This window comes from Malus domestica, chromosome 17 (genome assembly GCF_042453785.1).
Source record: "Malus domestica chromosome 17, GDT2T_hap1".
Lineage (NCBI taxonomy): Eukaryota > Viridiplantae > Streptophyta > Magnoliopsida > Rosales > Rosaceae > Malus > Malus domestica.
In genome coordinates, this window is record NC_091677.1 from 3845197 (window position 1) to 3865424 (window position 20228).

A 20228-nucleotide genomic window follows, 5' to 3' on the forward strand; every position below is an offset into this window, starting at 1 on the left:
GCCCAAACTCAAATTAAAAGGAAAATGGGCTGAAAATGGGCTTTTAGCTCGGATTTCGGCCCATCTAATTTAGAATGGACCACCAAGCTACAATTTTAAGCTCAAATTATTGAAACGGAACAACGCACAATGAGAAAGAGTGAGAGTTTAAATAGTTGGAATAGTTGTGGTAGAAATTTTATGTGCAGAATTACTATACTGTGTTAAAGCATAAATTTTGTGTTAGTAGTGTTGATATTTGAAACCGCAGAAGATCAATAACTTGTCAATACGTTTTGCTACTAATATATTATCAATACTTTATTGGCACCATATCAACTGTTTACATAATAACTGGTTTGTGTGTCTTAGCTAAATGTTTCATCATCGTAATTGTCAGCATCACCATGGCAAGACCTAGTTATTTGTATCATTTGTGAGTGTTGTATAATACAGGGTAGAAGTGGAAATGGATCGTCTTAAAGTATACCAATTTATATTTTTGTGTTATGTTCATATCAATCGACGAGTTGATTAACACACAAAATGATACAAAAGTAATTTTTTTTTTTGTTGGTCCAAATACAAAAGTAATTATCTAATAATAAGATAATAGTTGGACAATGTTAGCTACGTTCTTAACGTGTTCGCATTGAATTTTTCATACGAGTTTTGAACCATATATTATGTCGTGTCTAGAATTACCACTCTTAAGGGTGGTTTGGGAGTGAGGTGCTTAAAAAAAAAGCACCCATGAAAAAAAGCTGTGAAGGTTTTAGGTGTTTGGTAAACTGAAAAAAAATGGCTTATTTTGGAAGCTGCTGTGAGAATAAGCTGAAATCAAAGGAAAAAGCTGAAGTTGCTATTTGCAGCTTTGGAAAACTAGCTTTTTTTCAAAGCACATGGAGCTACAGTGCTCCTTTAATGAAAAGACCCACTATCAAACTACTTTTTTTTCAAAAGCACTTTTACAAAAAAATTTACCAAACACTCTACTGATTTATTTCACAGCCGCTTATTCTCACAGCACAGCCACTTATTCTCACAGCAGCTTTTTTTCAAAGCACAGCAATACCAAACCAGCCCTTAATATAGACGGTAACGTGCACTTTGTTCATGGTCATTGTGTGTTTCAAACAATAATTAAATCAAGCACAAATAATTGTGAAAAAAAAAAATCAACTTAGGTGGTGACAAATCTATGAAATAATAACCATACAACTGCCTCCTACATAAGAAATTGTTTCAAATCTGTCCCCAAGAATCTAACATGATAATTTCGTCAACGATACAGTCATGATCATCCTGATTTCTCAACAGAAACATGTTCTTGATAAATAATTGTTCAAACACTTTGAAAATTTTAAAAGAAGAAATAATGTTGCCTTTTTTAAGAGCAAATAAGAAGAAAAGAAAGAAAAAGAAGATCTGCCGCCTCCCCCAGATACCATATATAATTTGTTCAAATAAAATTTAAGGTACTTCTGATAGCTATCACATCTTAAAGAATAGAATAAATATATTTAATTAGCTATGTTTATGTCACATAAGATAAGACTAGTCACTGGGATATAGTTATAAATATTATCTTTCAACAATATTATACAGGAATATATCGCTCGTTTGAACGTATTTTTAAAATGATTTAAAGTTTTTTTTGTTAAAATTGTTTTTGGACTCTAAAAGCACTTCAAGTGTTTTTTTTTTCCAGAATTTACTTGTATTTTTTGTTAATGATTAGTTCCAAAAGCACTTCAAGTGTTTTCAGTTATTTTAAAAACACTTCCAAATGAGCCTATAGATGCTATAATTCTTAAATAGATAGTTGGAGACAACAATTTTTTTTTCCTTTCCTTCTGAACTAATAGTATGTTTTCTTCTCTTGATTCTACAATGTAGATGGCAAAATTATTGGGATCTAATAAGTGTTGGAAATTTTGAGTAGAAATTTCATTGTCCTATGTTAGTCACTATCAAAAGGATCCCCTCACTTTATAAGGTTTTGTCCCTTATAGAAAGTGATTGGAGTAATGAACCATGGAGCATAAAATTGGACTCAACCTTAGGATTGGACTTTGGAGTGTACTAATTACTTGATAATTATTTTTATATTAACAGACTCATCTTTTCAAATGAAGTCTAAAGTGATGAAAGAATGCCAGAGAGCAAAGCACCCCTCTGAGAAGATGGCTCTCATACCTGTTGCAAACATGCATGAACCTATTATATATACATCCATTTGCAGGCATTTAGTACAAAGAAATATAAAATTCTTCTTCTACAATCCCAAACATTCATGTTGAGAGAACCACAAGGAAATTCGTCAAAAGTCAAGTTTTCCGGTGCTGGAATTCTGTCATTGAATTTTGGTGAAGCAGACGTCCGTAGAACTACAAGTACTGAGTAAGGACGAAATTTTTGTTTCAAGGACATTGTGGTACGCAAGCCTCGATCTTTAATTTGTTTGTTTAATATTATTTCGTTTTTGTTTATACTCTGTTAAGATATTTATTCGTATTTATTATTTATTAGCATATATAAATTTATCATCGGTGGTTGATATTTACCTAACAACAAGTAAGTGGTAAATTTCACTGTAGCATTTGTGTCTCGTCAATGTCGTCACACCATTAGTAGAGTACGAAACAGTACATCTAATAAAGGTATTTGATAGTGTTATAACTTCTAACTGGTTTATTGTCTGAACCACTATGGCTAGTTTAGTGGTTAGAAATGAATTTCATATTTGTATTATATATTGCACGTTTAGGGTTTGATTAATTTATGCCGCTGATGAATCATGTGGTAATGGTCAGAAAGATGTTGAAATGTCTTTGTGAGTTTTTCCAACCTTGAAAAATGTAGACTGTATTGACGAAACCACTAGCTGGTCCCCTTTTTCAAAATAAAGAAAGCCGGTTTATTGTCTGATGGTTGTGGAACTGTGGTCCAAACCCTTCTTTTTGTATCCTGCGTTTCCACAACTCTCTCAAAGATAAGTTTTGGTTTTGGTTTTTGATGTGCCACATCCACTTAAAGATAAGTGAGAATTAAGTGGAACAACTTGCTTCCACTTTCGATTAAGCAACTAAAAAGCATCCTTGTTTGTGAATTGCTAAAAATTTGGTCTGATTAATGAGAGGGACTTTGAATCATGTTCCCAAAAGTTCTAATTAGTCTGTATAAATATCCCAAATCGTTTGATTTAGGTGCACTAATTCCATCATTAGCCCAAGTTTGATCACCACTAAGCCTATAGTTAGATACCTAAATTAATTAGAGTGCCCTTAATCTAGACAAGATCAATTATCAACAACTAATTAAATCTGATATTTTAGGTCTAGCTAGATGCCATGCCAATTATTCCTCTCTGAAAAGAAAAAAGAAGCGAATCTATACGATAACTAGAAGTATGTGATGAAAAGAAGATATTAGTCATATCGCAGAGAAGTTTTTGGCGTCAATACATATATATTAATCGTGTCGCTCATTCATATTTTAATACATAAATTAGAAACGTTACGTGACAGTATGATTATCGTACTAAAAATTGTATGTTAAGGGTACAAAGTTGTATTTATGTCATTTTAGTCAATGTAGAAAGTAGTATCATTTCACTTAGGGTAAAGTACATAAAACTACCTCAACTATTGGACCAGTCACAATTTCATATCTCATCTTTAAAAAATGTCAATGTCATACCTCATCTTACGAATTTGTTATAATTTTATGTTCCATCAGGTTGTCTGTCAATTCTTTTGTTAAATAGTGACGTGACTTAAAAAAATATTAAAATATTAAAAACTAAAAAAATAAAATCATTTAATATATATTTTTTTGCATGGGGGACCTACCCCCTAACCCACCTCCATAATCCACCCGTAGTCTCCTTCCTCCCCCACTTTCTCACCGTGCCCAGAACCCCCTAACCCACCTGGGTTTTTTCATCTGCCATCCCCTTTCCTCATGTATTCTCTCTCCCTTTCTTCCTTTCATGATGCAAAAGCAGCCTCATGGCCCCAACCTTGACCTTGGATCCCTTCCACCTAATCTTCGCCATCCACTTGTCCTCTTTTTCTTTCTCATGTGGATCGGCCCCATCTGCACCCTCCCTCATCAAATCCCAGCCCTCCAGCCTCCGCACCACCAACCTCACCTCATACTTCTTCATCGTCAGAGGCGGCCATGGTCGCCACCTCATCATATTCACTACCATTCTTTTGAATCAGACCCTACCCACTGAACCACCAAAGCCATAAAAGAAAATTTGAGGAAAGCAACCCTTAATCTAAATAAAAAAATTTCTCTGGGGGTTGTTTGGTTCCCGGGAAAATAAATGTTTCTGATGGGTTCTTGTGTTTGCAATGAAGGATTTTCCGAGAAAATTTGGGATTTGATTTGTTTGAGTAAATGAAAAATTGGGGACTGAAATGGGGAAGAAGGGTGAGGGTGATGAGTTCGGGGGAGACAGGTGGGGAAGAAGGTTGAGGGTGATGAGTTTGGGGGGTAGGTTGGGGAAGAGGGGAGCGGGGAAGAAGGGTGAGGGGATACGGGGTGGGTCCCCCATGCAAAAATAAATAAATGATTTTATTTTAGTTTTTAATATTTAATTATGTTTTTAAGCCACGTCACAATCTAACGGAAGAATTGACAGACAAACTGACGGAAGGTATGAAATTGTAACAAATTCGTAAGATGATGTATGATATTAACATTTTTTAAAGATGCTGTATGAAACTATGACTGGCCCAATAGTTGAGGTAGTTTTATGTAATTTACCCTTTCATTTAACATATCATTAATATTTCATCTTACCTTTAGTAGACTAATCTTATTGGTGGTGAGGACTACTTAGAATAAATTGAACTATGTTTTATAATTTTTTTAATGAACAACTCCCAAATTATATAGCTCGTCTGAAAATATTTTTAAAATAACTAAAATGAAAAATTGGGGACTGAAATGGGGAAGAAGGGTGAGGGTGATGAGTTCGGGGGAGACAGGTGGGGAAGAAGGTTGAGGGTGATGAGTTTGGGGGGTAGGTTGGGGAAGAGGGGAGGGGGGAAGAAGGGTGAGGGGATAAGGGGTGGGTCCCCCATGCAAAAATAAATAAATGATTTTATTTTAGTTTTTAATATTTAATTATGTTTTTAAGCCACGTCACAATCTAACGGAAGAATTGACAGACAAACTGACGGAAGGTATGAAATTGTAACAAATTCGTAAGATGATGTATGATATTAACATTTTTTAAAGATGCTGTATGAAACTATGACTGGCCCAATAGTTGAGGTAGTTTTATGTAATTTACCCTTTCATTTAACATATCATTAATATTTCATCTTACCTTTAGTAGACTAATCTTATTGGTGGTGAGGACTACTTAGAATAAATTGAACTATGTTTTATAATTTTTTTAATGAACAACTCCCAAATTATATAGCTCGTCTGAAAATATTTTTAAAATAACTAAAAGCGTTATAAAGAAAATATTTTTGAGTTGCAAAAGCACATGAAATGCTTCCTGGAAGTATCACTTCAAGTGCTTTTGAAATATTTTCGTTTTTGCTAATAATTAGTTTCAAAAATAATTTTTTAACAAAAGTGTTTTCAATTATTATAGTCAATGTAGAAAATGGTATCATTTCATTTAACATATTATTAATATTTCATCTCACCTTTAGTAGACTAATCTTATTGGTGGTGAGGACTACTTAGAATAAATTGAACTATGTTTTATAATTTTTTTAATGAAAAAATCTCAGATTATATAGCTCATTTGAAATTGTTTTTAAAATAACTGAAAGCGTTATAGAGAAAATATTTTTGAGTTTCAAAAACACGTGAAGTGCTTCCTGAAAAGTATCACTTCAAGTGCTTTAGAAATATTTTCATTTTTGCTAATTATTGGTTTCAAAAATATTTTACCAAAAATATCTTTAATCATTTTAAAAGCACTTCTAAACGAGCCCGAAGGTTATGATTAACACCAAAAAGAAAACCATTTTAAGGTAATGATTTGGCACACAAATATTACCCCAATGATTGAAACCCTAATTTCTATGCCTCCATCCAAGGTATTGGTCAATAGAAGAATAAAATGAATTAATAAACAATAAGAGAGCAGTTAGGCAGCTGTAGCCTACTCTTATTTATTATTTTTTATTGCCTAACCTACTTTTTTAAATTTAATAAAAGATAATTAATAATATAATCACATTATCAAAAACCATACCATCACTTGGTCAACATTTTCTGCGAACCCCATTAACCCACGTGTCAATCTCTATCGTGGCCTCTTGTCGGAGTGGAGGAAGCAGGACCCACAAATGCCAACACAGCACTTATGGTCAACATAGGTTTGGCACGAACTTTTCCTCTCAGCCAATCAGAACTTGCCAAGTTTACGAGTTTGGTTGCTTTTCAGTGGGTAACGGCGGCACAGTCAATTTTTTTCTGGACGGCGGATGGGTAGATATTAACATTGACCGGGCGATCAAATATGAGCCGTCCGATCATGAAGATTGCCTAGATGATTGGAAACCCTAAGTTATACTCCTATTTCCCGATCATTTTGTTAATTTTTTACAATTTATTCGATTTGATAAGCAAAAATTGAGAAGAGTGTTTGAGAGAAGTGTAGTGATATTGACACGCTCATTTTTACCTCTCACACATCTTTATTAATTTTTGTTTATTGATCTTCTTCAATTCATTCGATTTGACGATCAGAAATTAACAAGAATGTATGAGAGGTAAAATGATGTGTGAATAACACTATCCTAAAAGAAAATATTAGAAAAAAAATCACGGGCGATAAGTAATTTCACAAAAACAATTTTGCTATTTTGTTTTCTTTCACAAACATGTCATCAAAACACGCCTCTAAATCTTAAAAATAAAAATAAAATTATCTCACTTTCACGTTCTCTTTCCCTTCCCGTCTCTCTTTTACATTTCTTTTCAACTTCTTTCTCTTTCAAATATATATATATATATTTTTTCTTTTTAAATCGTTAATAGATGAAGTCCGTACCCCTACGCTTTCAACTACATTATTAAAATATTTCCTGAAAAGGAAAGGGTTTAATTCTTATCAAGATTAATCAAGAAAGTAAAAGGTTGCTTAATTAGATAGTTATTGAAAACCAGGCACTGGATGGAAATCAGCTGCTAATGATGCCAAATTGTGCTGCTTTATTTGTTGGCATTGAGGATGTAACAAAATGCACGTGCATGTTTAATTTCCATATGATAATAATTTTTAATACATTTTAACCTGACTAAATCAAACACTCTATTAATTAAAAGGGTAATTTGGATTAGGTATTCGCAAGTTAGATGAGGAATCGTTTTTTTTTCTAAGCCAAAGTACTAAACAATACCTAATATAGAAAAATTTGACGAAAAACACACAAGCTAGTACGAAAATGTATTATTACGTGTGAACGTGAGTTTCTGTCTTCTGATACGTTTGTAGTCTAGATATTGAAAGTAGATTTGTTTATTATTATGACTTATGTGTTTTCAACCTTATTAATTGTATGACCTTGGTGTTTACACCTTCACCACATAAAAACGGTTACAGGCTATTACCAATTTCGAGTTATGTTAGCATTAGTCTCGCATGCTCCATTCATATTAGTAAAATGTTGAGACCATGTACGTATATGCCCCATCCATGTGCCTTAGGTGAACCCAGAAATAATTGATAACTATGGAGCCCACACTTAAATTTCTATGAAACCAGCTAGCTAGCTAGTTGGGACCCTATATACTACATATAGTTTCTCAAGGCAAAGCCATAGGTCCCCTTTTTTTTTTTCTTAATTATTTGTTGGATACTTTTTAACCAAAACCATCCTTCAGATTGTCATAATTCTTTATTCTGATGTCTAACAATGAAAATCGCTTAAAGTGATCCTTGAATTTGTCCAGTGTAAATCATTTCGGTCATTCTATGAAAAATTTGTCAGTATCTTCGTTAAGTGGAAGTGTTAGTTTGACAAAAATACCCTTAAAAAGTAATCATATGATCGTTCACGTAACAATTTAATGAGAATCATGAACTATTTTGACTTAAAAGGCTTTGCTCAATGACAATAGACCTTGTTGGCAGAAGTTAATACTATTTTGAGGTCCTAGCATAATTACTAAAACTAGTTTGAAAAGTACAGTGGAGATTTTGGTGCACCACCCACTTTTTTTTTTCTTTTTTTTCCCCTAAATTGACTGCCTATTTCACGAATTGAATGTGACTTAGCCGGTTTGAGTATAACTAGGGATTCTATTTCTTTTTGGTTGATGGAATTGGACCGTAAATTGCAACATTTGTTATGGAATTGTTCTGGTCTTCAATGCGAGTAATTTGGTTTTAGTTGTAGTTACGTGTGATATTACATGAGTAATTTGACTGTGAAAGGAATTTATGCGCTTCATATTTAAGTTAATTCTAAGTTACGTCAGCATTAAACAGTTGATTAGATGTAAAAATTGACAGAATAGTTAAATTAGCATAATTATGATTGCAATATCAGAAAATTTGCGTGTTTTCATTTTGGAAAATGACTCCAAACCCTAAGTTGTAAAATGAGGTTAGTCCTAATGTATTTGGTAATTCATCTTTACAGGCGATTTATTACTTACCTGTTTGGGGCGATATTCCTTATATTTTCATGTAATTTTTTTTAATCAACGAAAACTTTTAGTTTGGAGGCAAAAGAAGTGCACGCAAGAGCTATAACTTCATGATGTTTGGCTAATTCAAGTTGGAGCAAGTTCCTCGATGCATCATCGTTATATATACAACCAAACACATGAGTCGACTATATACCTACCTCAAATATGCATTACCACAGAGAGATGGTCACTGTTCACACCTAGCTCGCATGTATTGGTAAAGAAGTTTTGTCTGCTTATCCAACAGACCAAGTCTCCTCCCATAACAATAAAATAGAGCTTTTTTATTGCCAAAAACAAAAATGTTGCAAATAGAAAATAATTCTTTTGTTATTTTAGTACTTTAACGTTAGTTTTGATAATTGTTTTGTTTTTCGTTTTTATTTTTTTTGTGTTAGAGTTATAAGAGGAATATGTGGGAGAAATGAGAGATGAAAAAAAGTAGATTAAAGAATAAAGACTGGGACAAAAAATGTCATAAAATGTGTTATAATTTTTTTTTCTCATATAAAAAGTTGTTGGAGTGTAGTCTACTATTTTGTTTCTAAAAATGACCTAATTTTCACTAAATTAGGTAGCGCTGGAGTGCGGAGCTTGTCCTACATTACTCGGTAGGAGTCTCTTGGGTGAAATAGTGAAAGCAAAAAGTTAGTGTACGTTTTTGCTGACCAACGAGTCCGCAAACCAACCAATCAAGTTTCACTTTAATAGGTCGTGACTCGGATTGATTTTTGACATATTAAACTTTCGAGACTGCGAACATAGTTTTAAATGGCTTATTTTGAAAATTACCACTAAATACCGAACTTTCTAAGCATTTGCACTGTGTTGCAACCCCCAAGTTTAATGGGTTGTTCTGCCTATGGCGAGGGTGGTGAGAGTCCGTGCAAAAGAAAAAAGGAAAAATAAACTGAATTGGTTCTCAAACAATCTTTAATTAATTACTTTTTTTTAATGATAAAATTATAATCCATCGGCCGGACAACATGCTCAAGTGAGGGCTATTTGGTCAATTTGACAAAAAAAAAAAGAGTTCATGAAGCGTTTTACCTTCTCAAGTGAATCCTTGTGCTGAGATCTTAATGTATCATTTACATGCCAAAGAGAAATCGAACTCTTGCACCATTTAGATGACTTTAGTTAAACAAAAATAATTAACACAGTGACTTTGGTCTCTGAATCTTTCCCCACCTAAAGTCAATTAATTACATGTTCAAAAGTCAATTAATTACGGATTACAGATTAGAGTTGAAATTAAGGAAATAATTCTTAATCCTATTTTTGACATGCTAACCATCTCCAAAGTCAAGAAGCAGGGAAGGATTACAGAAGAGTTAAAAAGGGAGAGCCTGAAAGTTTGAAACTGTCCACCAAGTTGCCTTACAACCCACGCTTCCTCTCCCTTTCCCTCTCCCTCTCTCTCTTTCCCCACCAGTATTTAAGGAGGTTCTGAACCTTTCCACACATTTTTTTTTTCAAACATCTTTCAATCTCTCTCAGTTAAAGAGAAGCTTTTCAGTTTCATATCTTTTTCCTCCCTTCTTTTTTTCTCATATAATATCTAGTGTTCAAGCTTTTGGTAGCTATAAATCCGTTTGTGATTCGTAGTTCCAGAGGATTTTCGTGTCTATTTCTCGAATTTAGAGCTTGTTGGTGAAAACCCAATTGAGATTCAGAAAGGGGTTTTCAGGTTCTTAGTTGATTTCAGTGTCAAAAATAGGGTTTTAGTGGAAATTTGAAGAAATGGAAAATACTTCTGGGTTTATTATGGAAGATGAGCAGATGGAACTTCCTCCGGGATTCCGATTTCATCCGACGGATGAAGAGCTCATAAGTCACTACCTGTCCCCCAAAGTTCTTGACAACTTCTTCTGTGCAAGAGCAATTGGCGAGGTGGATTTGAACAAGTGTGAGCCTTGGGATTTGCCTTGTAAGTCCTTTGATTACACCAAACCATATGGTCCTCTGTTTTTCTCTGTTTATTTTTCAATCTTTATCTAATTTTTTTTCTTCTTGTGTTGTGTTGTGTTGTGTTTTTGTTTTATAAAGGGAAGGCAAAAATGGGAGAAAGGGAATGGTACTTCTTCTGTGTGAAAGACAGAAAATACCCAACTGGTCTGAGAACAAACCGGGCAACGGAGGCCGGGTACTGGAAAGCCACAGGCAAAGATAAGGAGATTTACAAGGCCAAAACCCTGGTTGGAATGAAGAAAACTCTGGTTTTCTACGAAGGAAGAGCCCCAAAAGGTGTGAAGACTAATTGGGTCATGCATGAATACAGATTGGAGGGCGAAAGCTCTGCCCATAATCTCCCCAAAACTACGAAGGTATCAATCAAAACCTTGCTCTGCTTTGCTCTGTTTTTCTATCGATTTTTTCCCGGATTATTTGCTAATGATATCTGTTTGTGTTTGTTTTTCAGAATGAGTGGGTGATTTGCAGAATTTTCCAAAAGAGTAGTGGTGGGAAGAAGACTCATATTTCAGGGTTGCTGCGGCCGAGCCCCTTCGGGAACGAATTGCGCTCTTGTTTACTCCCGCCATTAATGGATTCTCCAGCCTACAACAGCGACGCTAGAACAACAACCACCGCCTGCGAAACCTCTCACGTGTCCTGCTTTTCTGATCCAGCGGAGGATCAGAAGACTGAGGACGACATTATGGACAGCTTCAACAACAGCAACAACCACCACCACCACAACAACATTCATTTCGCTTCTTCATCGTGTTCTAATCCCTCTGCTCATTTGAACACTTTTTATTCCAACCAAATCACACCAAACATTGGACTATTGCAGCACCAAAACTCAGTTTTGATGCTGGACCAGTCCTTATCGCGGATGTTAGTTGAAAACCAAGCGCCAAACTTGAGGCGTAGTGCGAAAATAGAGTTCTCACCGGACACAGGGCTGAGCATTGATGCTTCCTCAGTGGTTTCAAACAGGGAAATGGTACAGGACGATCCATCGTACTCGTCCGCTCCGATAGAACTCGATGGCCTCTGGTATTATTGAACTCGAAGGTCGAATATAATGATGAATTAAGAGAAGATTTTTCAGGGATGCATAATTAATTGGTACTTAATTACTGTGTACTTTGTATAGGAACTCTCCATTGAATTGTTGAAGAACCAAGGACGTGCAACTCGTTGTAATTTGCAGGGATTGTTAAGATGCTCATAAGGAATTTTACATAAGAACAAACATTGACGGGCTTGGAAATTGATATTCCGATTGAATTGTTCATGTGGATTACTTTATTAATTTTGATTTTTTTTTTCTGGATGATAACAAATAAAAATAATTCATGGAGTGAATATGACGGATTTGTGATAGTGGCGATATCTTAAGTTGATTTGTCATCCCCGGCTGTGGCTTTCCAAGTCACATATCGTCACCAATGGCCCATGTTTGGTGTGATATATTTCTCTGTTTGTGCTAGATATGACATTTGGTAGATTAGTTACATAGTAGCAAGTTGGCAAATGTGACATGCATTGTGTTCTCTATTTTCAAGTTCATTGGTTAGGCTTAGGCCACCAACCAAGAGTTTTACTTGGTGAAATAACAAATGAAAGCTTATATGATAATGTTAGGAAGATAAAAAATTTAAACTAAATTTGCAAACTAGTTGATGTGACACCAATTAAAAATAAGCACGGATCCAAAACTGTCAGATAAAACATCAAAAGCAATAACATCTTTCTGAGCTTTTCAACAAAAAAATCTGCATGTGGTACAATATCCTAGTAGATAGTGTGTAGGGTTCCTGCCATACGTCCCGGGTTCGAAACTCTGTCATCTTCTTAATTATTGAAATAATTTTGAACAATCCCCTCCTCTTAATAATAATAATAAAATTGAAAAAAAAAGCATAAAGAAATTTAGTTAAGCTTATTTTTGTTTTACTCTATTTTCATTTGTGGATGTATACTGTATAGATTCATTTTTTCAACATTTAAAAAACATGTAATAAAAATAAGGGTAAATTACATAAAACTACCTCAACTATGGGTTGAATCACAATCTCATACCTCATATTTTAAACATTGCAATGTCATACCTTAACTTATGAATTCATTGCAATGTCAAACCTCCGTTAAATTTTCTATCAATTTGGGTGTTGACTGCTGACGTGGCAGGCAACGGGCCCACTCACTCATCCAATTGGAATAAAAAATTAATAATTTATTAGATTAAAATTAATTAAAAAATAAAATAAAATAAACTCTATCTCCTTTGTGTTCGTCCCCTTCATTTCCTCATCTTCATCCTCCTATTTCCTAACCTTAACCCTAGTAGCAACCCGAATACGATTTCGAAAATTTCCTCCTCGGCGACGCTGCGCTAGCAGGCGGTGGATCCTATGTCAACCTTACGCAGCCGTTTGTCTCAAGCTCCGATCTTTTCATCTTTAGAAAACCCTTTAAATTTGTCGACGGGAATCTCAGCAACTCGCCGTCGTTTTCCACCGAATTTGCAATCTCGATGACGCCTGGGAGTGGCGACGACCTCTTGGTCTTCTTTGCTCCCAGAGATTTTGGGTCTAGATTATCAGGTAATGGCCCATTTGGGATTAACAGTGAGAATCAGTTTGTGGGTATTGAATTTGATACTGAGATTGAATGAAGATAGGAAGAGAAGATGAGAATGAAGGGACGAACAAGAAGGAGAAAGAGTTTTTCATTTTTAACTTTATTAATTATTTTTCAAAGGAAAGTGTTATTGACATTCTAAAAATCTCATTCTACACTCCTCACAAATGTAATTTTCTTTATAAATATAGAAGTTTGGAATGTAGAATGAGAAATTTGGAGTGCCAATAACAATTTCATTTTCAAATACAAAATTAATAATTTATTATTCCAGTTGACAAATGAGTGGGCCTCGTTCTTGCTACGTTATCATTTAACAATCAAATTGACAGAAAATTTAACAGATGTTTGCCATTGTAACGAATGTATAAGTTAAGGTATGACATTGTAATTTTTAAAACATGAGGTATGTAATTGTAGTTCGACCTAAAGTTGATGTAATTTTGTGTAATTTATCCTATAAATAATTAAGGGCCTTAATGATATGATGTCCCATCAAATTACTTGAATCCAATTACAAATGCCAAAATTTGATATAAATGATCTGTAGACTAAATACATGTGACCCACCTTTTATTATTATTTTTTATTTATCTTTTGACCAGAGGATTTTGGGATATATGATTTGCAGAGTATTACATGTACGACCCACATTTTATTATTATTATTATTTTTGTTTATCTTTTGAGGAGGGAATTTGAATTTGGGATTAATCTCTTCCAACATTGTAAATACGAAAAACCAATAGATTATCAATAAGAGTCATGTACTTGAATAGATTATGATCGGCAACTCTGGCGGCAAATCCACATGGGAGTCAGCGTATGCAATCGCATCCACTCTTCGTAATTGCAATTGATGACATTGTTCAAGATTCTTTTAGTATTCTTTTTAAAATAACTTGATTTAAATCATATTATGAGGACAAGATGTTTTACAAAACGTCTAAAAGAGGTTGTAATGATTAGATACGTTGTTGGTAGCCGCGGGCAACTAACAACAGTGACACGCGAATCTCATCTTGTATTTGAGAAGATAAATTCACGAATCTGTCATTGATCAATTATGTGATTAATAAATATATCATGCACAAAACGTTTACATATTATATTGGAAAGTAGTATATGAAATTTAAATATTTTGTTCATGCGTAGTTGCATACGTATAGAGAGCTACAAGCTTAGCATTATAATCCTTTAGATTATATATTAAAGTATGAATATATATTTATAATATGTGTATTTTATAGCAGTTATACATTGAAGTCTTGAAATATGCATGTAGGCAATTTATATTGCTCGACCTCCACATCATAACGTGTATGACCTTAATATTTCCCAGTTGATCAAGTTGATATGAACACTTTTTGTCATATTTGAGACTCATTGTTTTTGAGGAGTGACATAAGACATAACTGTTTCTTTATACCATGACATGAGGAGGACGGCATCACCACGTCAGCGTATGATACTTTCATTTAAAATTCGACACATGAACAATTTTCACAGTTGGATTTAAAATTTCTTTTACTCTTTGAAAAGAAAATAAAATAAAATAAACAATGCCGAGCATACACTTCCTTCCACGGCAAAGCTCCACCCCTCACTCACACTGCCTGTCATGGCTGCTGCCCCTCCCTAATTCTGTAAGAGGCCCAAATTTTTCTGCTTATTTTCTTATCTGATCGCAGCAATTTATTGGGTGTTCACCATTTTACTTTTTGGGAATGAGAGAGATTGTTTATGGTATTCAAAAAGAAAGAAAGTGATCTGGAGTTTAAACCAGATGAACCTTACAAATTTTCTAGTTAAGCCAGATGGCACATGGTAAATTTTGAATGGAAGTATCACGGCTAATGTGGTGCTACCGTATTACCAAATAGTTGTCACCCCTAAAACATCCACATACGAAATTAGATACATATCATAATTTTGTATCCAACAGTAATTATGTATATAGAAATAGGTCACTTTCTTTATTCTGATAATCTGCTATATCTTATAGAAAGTTCATTCCCCTTCAGTTTTTTTTTTCTTTCCTTTAATTAACTTGTTTTAGATTTCATAGGCTGCATAAAGGAATTTGAGTTAGGAATATGTAAATTGTGTTAAGGGTTTGAATTCCTTGAAGATATTATGTTATAGTAAAGAGCATATGTGCTTTACCAGTTGTACAACTGCTGGATGATAGGATAGGAAAATGAGTTAGGAATTATGTAAATTGTGTTAAGGGTTTGAATTCCTTCAAGATAATGTGTTATAATAGAGAAATTCAAACCCTTAATTTCTTAAGTATGTATTTCTAAATGATTCATTTACCATTATCTCATAACGTCTGAGCGTAGCTAACAAATGCATGCCCAAACTCTTAACGGGTAACTTAGCTTACGTATTTCTAACTCATGCATGTCCAAAACTCATGACATTTGAACGACGCTAGTTAGCAAATTAGGAGAGTTGTACAAGTTTTTAAGGTTCATAAACCTTGTAATTTAGTTATTAGCTCCCACATGATTATGGTCCTAATCTTGCAACCCTTGCACGTACGAAATGGTCCATATACTATATTCTGAGCATGTGAAATAGTATATTTGATGCTTTCTAACTACGTCCTTTTCTCATACAAGTTTTTTAGGTATTTAAAAAGAGAGAAAAGTTTTAAGTATAAAGGTTTGGAAGTATATGTATTATGTAGAGCTCTCGACCTCACGACGGGTATGAATTTGGTGTGTTTATAAGTAGTGCTATTTCGTCGGTTACTATTGATCATAATTAGCTGTTGAATTACGCCAAACAGAAAGATCCAAATACTTTTGCATCCTCCCCTCGGCCTTATTTGCAAGAATATATATACTCATTCTTCTCTGGCAAGCTAGCTGCATGCCTTATCGAACGTTAGAGATTTTGTGTGGGATAATATTCAACTAATAAAAAAATAGTAATAACTGGGTATTTGGCAAAAGGAATAAACCCTATTTAGTTTGTAACCATTGTGGTCTAAAACATCACGTTAAGATGAAGATTTTTGCCAAATACGAATTTGAACTATATTATTGCTAGTATATTGTAAAGTTTAGCCTACTATTCTATCATTTTAATGGATAATATCATTTTTTCATAAAAAAAAAGAAAAAAAAAAAAAACAAGCCTGCCTCAGAACCAGTGTGGACAAAGAGGGAGTTAGGCCGAAGCCGCCATGCAAAAAAAGGAGGTTTGGAGGCCCGTCTTTATTCCCAACGGTCCAGATCACATCACCTACCACGTAGGTCCCACATACCACCGCTACTACTCGACACGTTGTTCAGGAGCTTACGTCATCCTTCTTTGCCCTAATCCATCCACCATTCACGTGGCACATCGTCATTCTGGTATCTTCAGTCACAGCAAGCCATCACTTTTGCTATGCGTTGTTAACTGCTCTTCAAGTATGAACATGTGCAAAATTAATTCCGTAAATCACTTAATTGGTATTTATTTTGACGATATGTTCCTGCATGAAATCACTCACTGATGGAGCGATAAAGGATGAGAGTTTCAGTATTGCGGTAAACAATATCTACGTGTTAATATAAAAAGAGTCATCGATAAAACGCCAACAACATTAGTAGATAATATGTCAATAAACAAACATATTCATGTGTTGTGGAGCCAACTATTAACATTACAAATCCATCTTTGTATACGAACGTCTTGCACATACATATATCTCTAATAATGGCAATAATGAATAAGCTGGTGATTAATCAACTTACCCAAATAGAAAACAAGCAATATAAGATAAGGCCGTTACTCAAGATGATAAAATTTGTTAAAATTGTAGTAATGTAATAATATGATATGAGTGGATAAAAATTGCGTGGAAAATATATAATTACTTTGGGATAAGGGTTATACCTAATAGTACGTACATAACTCAAGCTTATCAACTCGTTTCTTCTTTTATGTGCATGGAGGAAGCCATTTCGTGAATTTTCAACAAGAACTGATGGCGCGTTTACTAATCCGTAATCAAATTGAGAGGAATTGAATTGAGGAGAAAATGGATTGAGGAGGAATTGAAATAAGGTGGAATCATAATCAGATTCTTGTTGAAGCGACGTCGCACAACAATGAGCCATTGCCTTCTGAACGACGGTGTGTGTTGGCGGTGTCAAAGCCTCTGGTCCATCGCCTCCTGAACGACGACGATCCAGAACAACGAAGACGAGATCTCGTATGCGATCTCTTGATGGCAGAGTGATAAGAGGGCATACTAGGAATGCAAAATGCATTCCTGATTCCCTCACCCTCCGGGAATTCAATTACCTCATCCATGGAGGGAGTCCAATTCCTCCGTTTTCAGGAATTGAATTCCATTTTTCGTGTAGGTCCCACACACTATTGATTCCTCTCAATTTCAGTAAACAGAAGAGTGATCCGTAATCGGAATCGGACTTCTTATTTTCATTCCGATTACGGATTCGTAAACACGTCATGAAAGTTTTACCAATTTGGGAAAGGCTCCTGGCTAGTTTTATATATGGCAAATGCACTGAACTCTCTCCCTATGCGTCCTTTCTAGTTAAGTAATAGATTGGGTTGCAGTCTGACATGAAGGACGATAAGGCCTTCCCGCGTGCATCGTGATGTGAAAGACAATCCACGCTTTGACTCTATCCAACCAGGAGGATCCACTTTATAAAGATTTTGAGAATCTTCAAATTATGTTCGATAATTGTACAATCAGTTTTTATTAAGTATTATTTATATTTAATTTAAAATAATAATATTTAAAATCATTTCTGACCTTACAATATATGATGAACAAATATAATTTAAAATTTCTTAGAATCTTCACAAAAATGATCCGGAGAGGATCCTCATTCTCTATCCATGCACATTAGCTAGTGAATAATCAGAACATGTAAGTATCAAATTTGAACGGGGGAAAGTCATTGTAGTTAGTGGACCCACATGGTGAAGGGTACGATGTAGGGTAATCTGATGAGAATAACTTTCTACTACAAGGATATCATTGTAAAAGTACTTTAAGTCAATCATGCATTTTAATATAGAAAAGTTAAGGTGCATAACAAGAAGTAATTAACATGAGATATAGACACATCAGCATCTCATGTATAAGATAATCTCTAAAAGAGTTAGCAAAAATTTCTTTAAAAGTGTTATTTGTTAACCTATTTGGCACTTTTATACTACTTTGAAAAGATATAATACATGCATCCCACCATTAGGGGGATGAGCCCATTCCTCTAATTGCAAATAATGTTATAATGTTCTTCAGCGTAAAATTTGCATAATCAGAACTGTACAATTTCTTAATCTTCATTTGAAGATCATCCCTACAAAAAATCATTTGAATCCGAGATTGTTTAGTCATCCAAATGTATCGAATGAATCAATGATATAGGTACCAAGTAACTATTAATAATAAGCCATTCATTTGTTTGATACGTTTGAATGACTAATTAAACGATCTCAGACTCAAATGATTTTTTGTAAAGGCTATATTAAAGTGAAGCTTTATGAGTTGAACAATTCCGATTATGAAATTTTTACAATAAAATTACGTTATTTGCAAGGGGAGGTATTACCCCGAGAGGGAGGAGGAGGGGGGATGCAAGTATTATCCTATTAAAAATTTGTCACTAGAACTCACCCTTCATCCATCCCTTCAAATTTTATCTTTAACTATAAAATATTAATATCTTAACTTTATTATATCCTGTGAGGCCCAAATCGTATTTTCAACCTGTTTACTACAAAATACTTTTGAATAAAATATTTTGCGGTACCAAATTTGCTTACTTGAATAAAATATTAGAACATCTCCAAGTGAATTGCTAAATTCTCTTTTTAACTATTATGTAGAGCCATATAGGATTTCCTGGCTCCAAGAGAGTTGCTATAAACTCATTCTTCATATTTACGACTTGTACTACACTCTCTGGATTTAGAGAGTTTCTAACCAAGTCTTCAAACATTACTTTTATTATCATTAAAAAACATATGTATTACTATAAAATGTGTTTCTTCTTACCAACTCCATTAATTACTTCAATAACAACAAAAAAACATAGGGCATGTGAGAATGTGAGGACAAAGTCTCATATCAGTGAGAGATTAAACTATGAAAGAGCTTATAATAAGATATGTTGCTTCTAATACTGCCAATTAGTTTTATTATAGAACCTCAACTTTCTTCAAATTCAACTTGTTTTATATTACATAGTAAATAATATATATTAAAATTTATAGATCTGTTGGAGAACAAAATTGACAAGTGTCAAGCTTTACTCTTCAAATTACCACATACGTAGGTCAACAAACTTGTATTTGAAGAGTTACATTTGTGGAGGCTGTTAAAGATGCTCTTACAAGGTCACTTGCAAATTGAAGTTGTTTTTGAAGAGTTATATTTGTCGAGGCTATTGGAGATGCTCTTACAAGGTCAGTTGCTAATTTTTCAATTTGCTAATTGGAATATTGCTACCTCCATTCGAGATGCTCTAAGATCAAGGATCTATTTGAAAGTGCTTTCAAAATAACTAAAAGTATTTTCAGATCACAAAAAACTTTTATGATAATGTTTGACGAAAGAAATTTGAAGTATTTATGGGTTACAAAAAAGCACTTCATTTGAAAGAAGCACCTGTTTGTTACTTCTTTTAAGAAACACACTTTCAATACTTTTCACACTTGCATTTCTGTTGAAAATTATTGATGCCCTTCCAATTGAAACGTTTTTATTGTAAACTTTCTTTAAGCACAAGTGCTTTTTAGAGAAGCATTTGCAATGCAAACCTATTTTTTTTTTTTTTTTACTAACAAAAGATATGCCAGAAATTATTTCGATTCCGAAAAATGAGAAAAATTGATTAGAAAACTAATTAAGGAGTGATCAAGGGAAACACTCATGGAATAATAATGAATCCATGGGTTTTAGCTTTTATGAAAAATGAAGATGCTGTAGTCGGTGAT

The 20228-nt window shown here is 34.0% G+C and overlaps 1 protein-coding gene across 1 annotated transcript; it reads left to right on the forward strand.

The window, feature by feature from the left end:
• Nucleotides 1–10123: 10123 nt before the first annotated feature.
• Nucleotides 10124–11878, forward strand: LOC103404454 (NAC domain-containing protein 100). Its single transcript, XM_008343366.4, has 3 exons — nucleotides 10124–10588; nucleotides 10708–10985; nucleotides 11081–11878. Exons 1-3 carry the CDS (start codon nucleotides 10402–10404, stop codon nucleotides 11669–11671), a joined length of 1056 nt encoding a protein of 351 aa, XP_008341588.3. The 5' UTR covers nucleotides 10124–10401; the 3' UTR covers nucleotides 11672–11878.
• Nucleotides 11879–20228: the final 8350 nt, after the last annotated feature.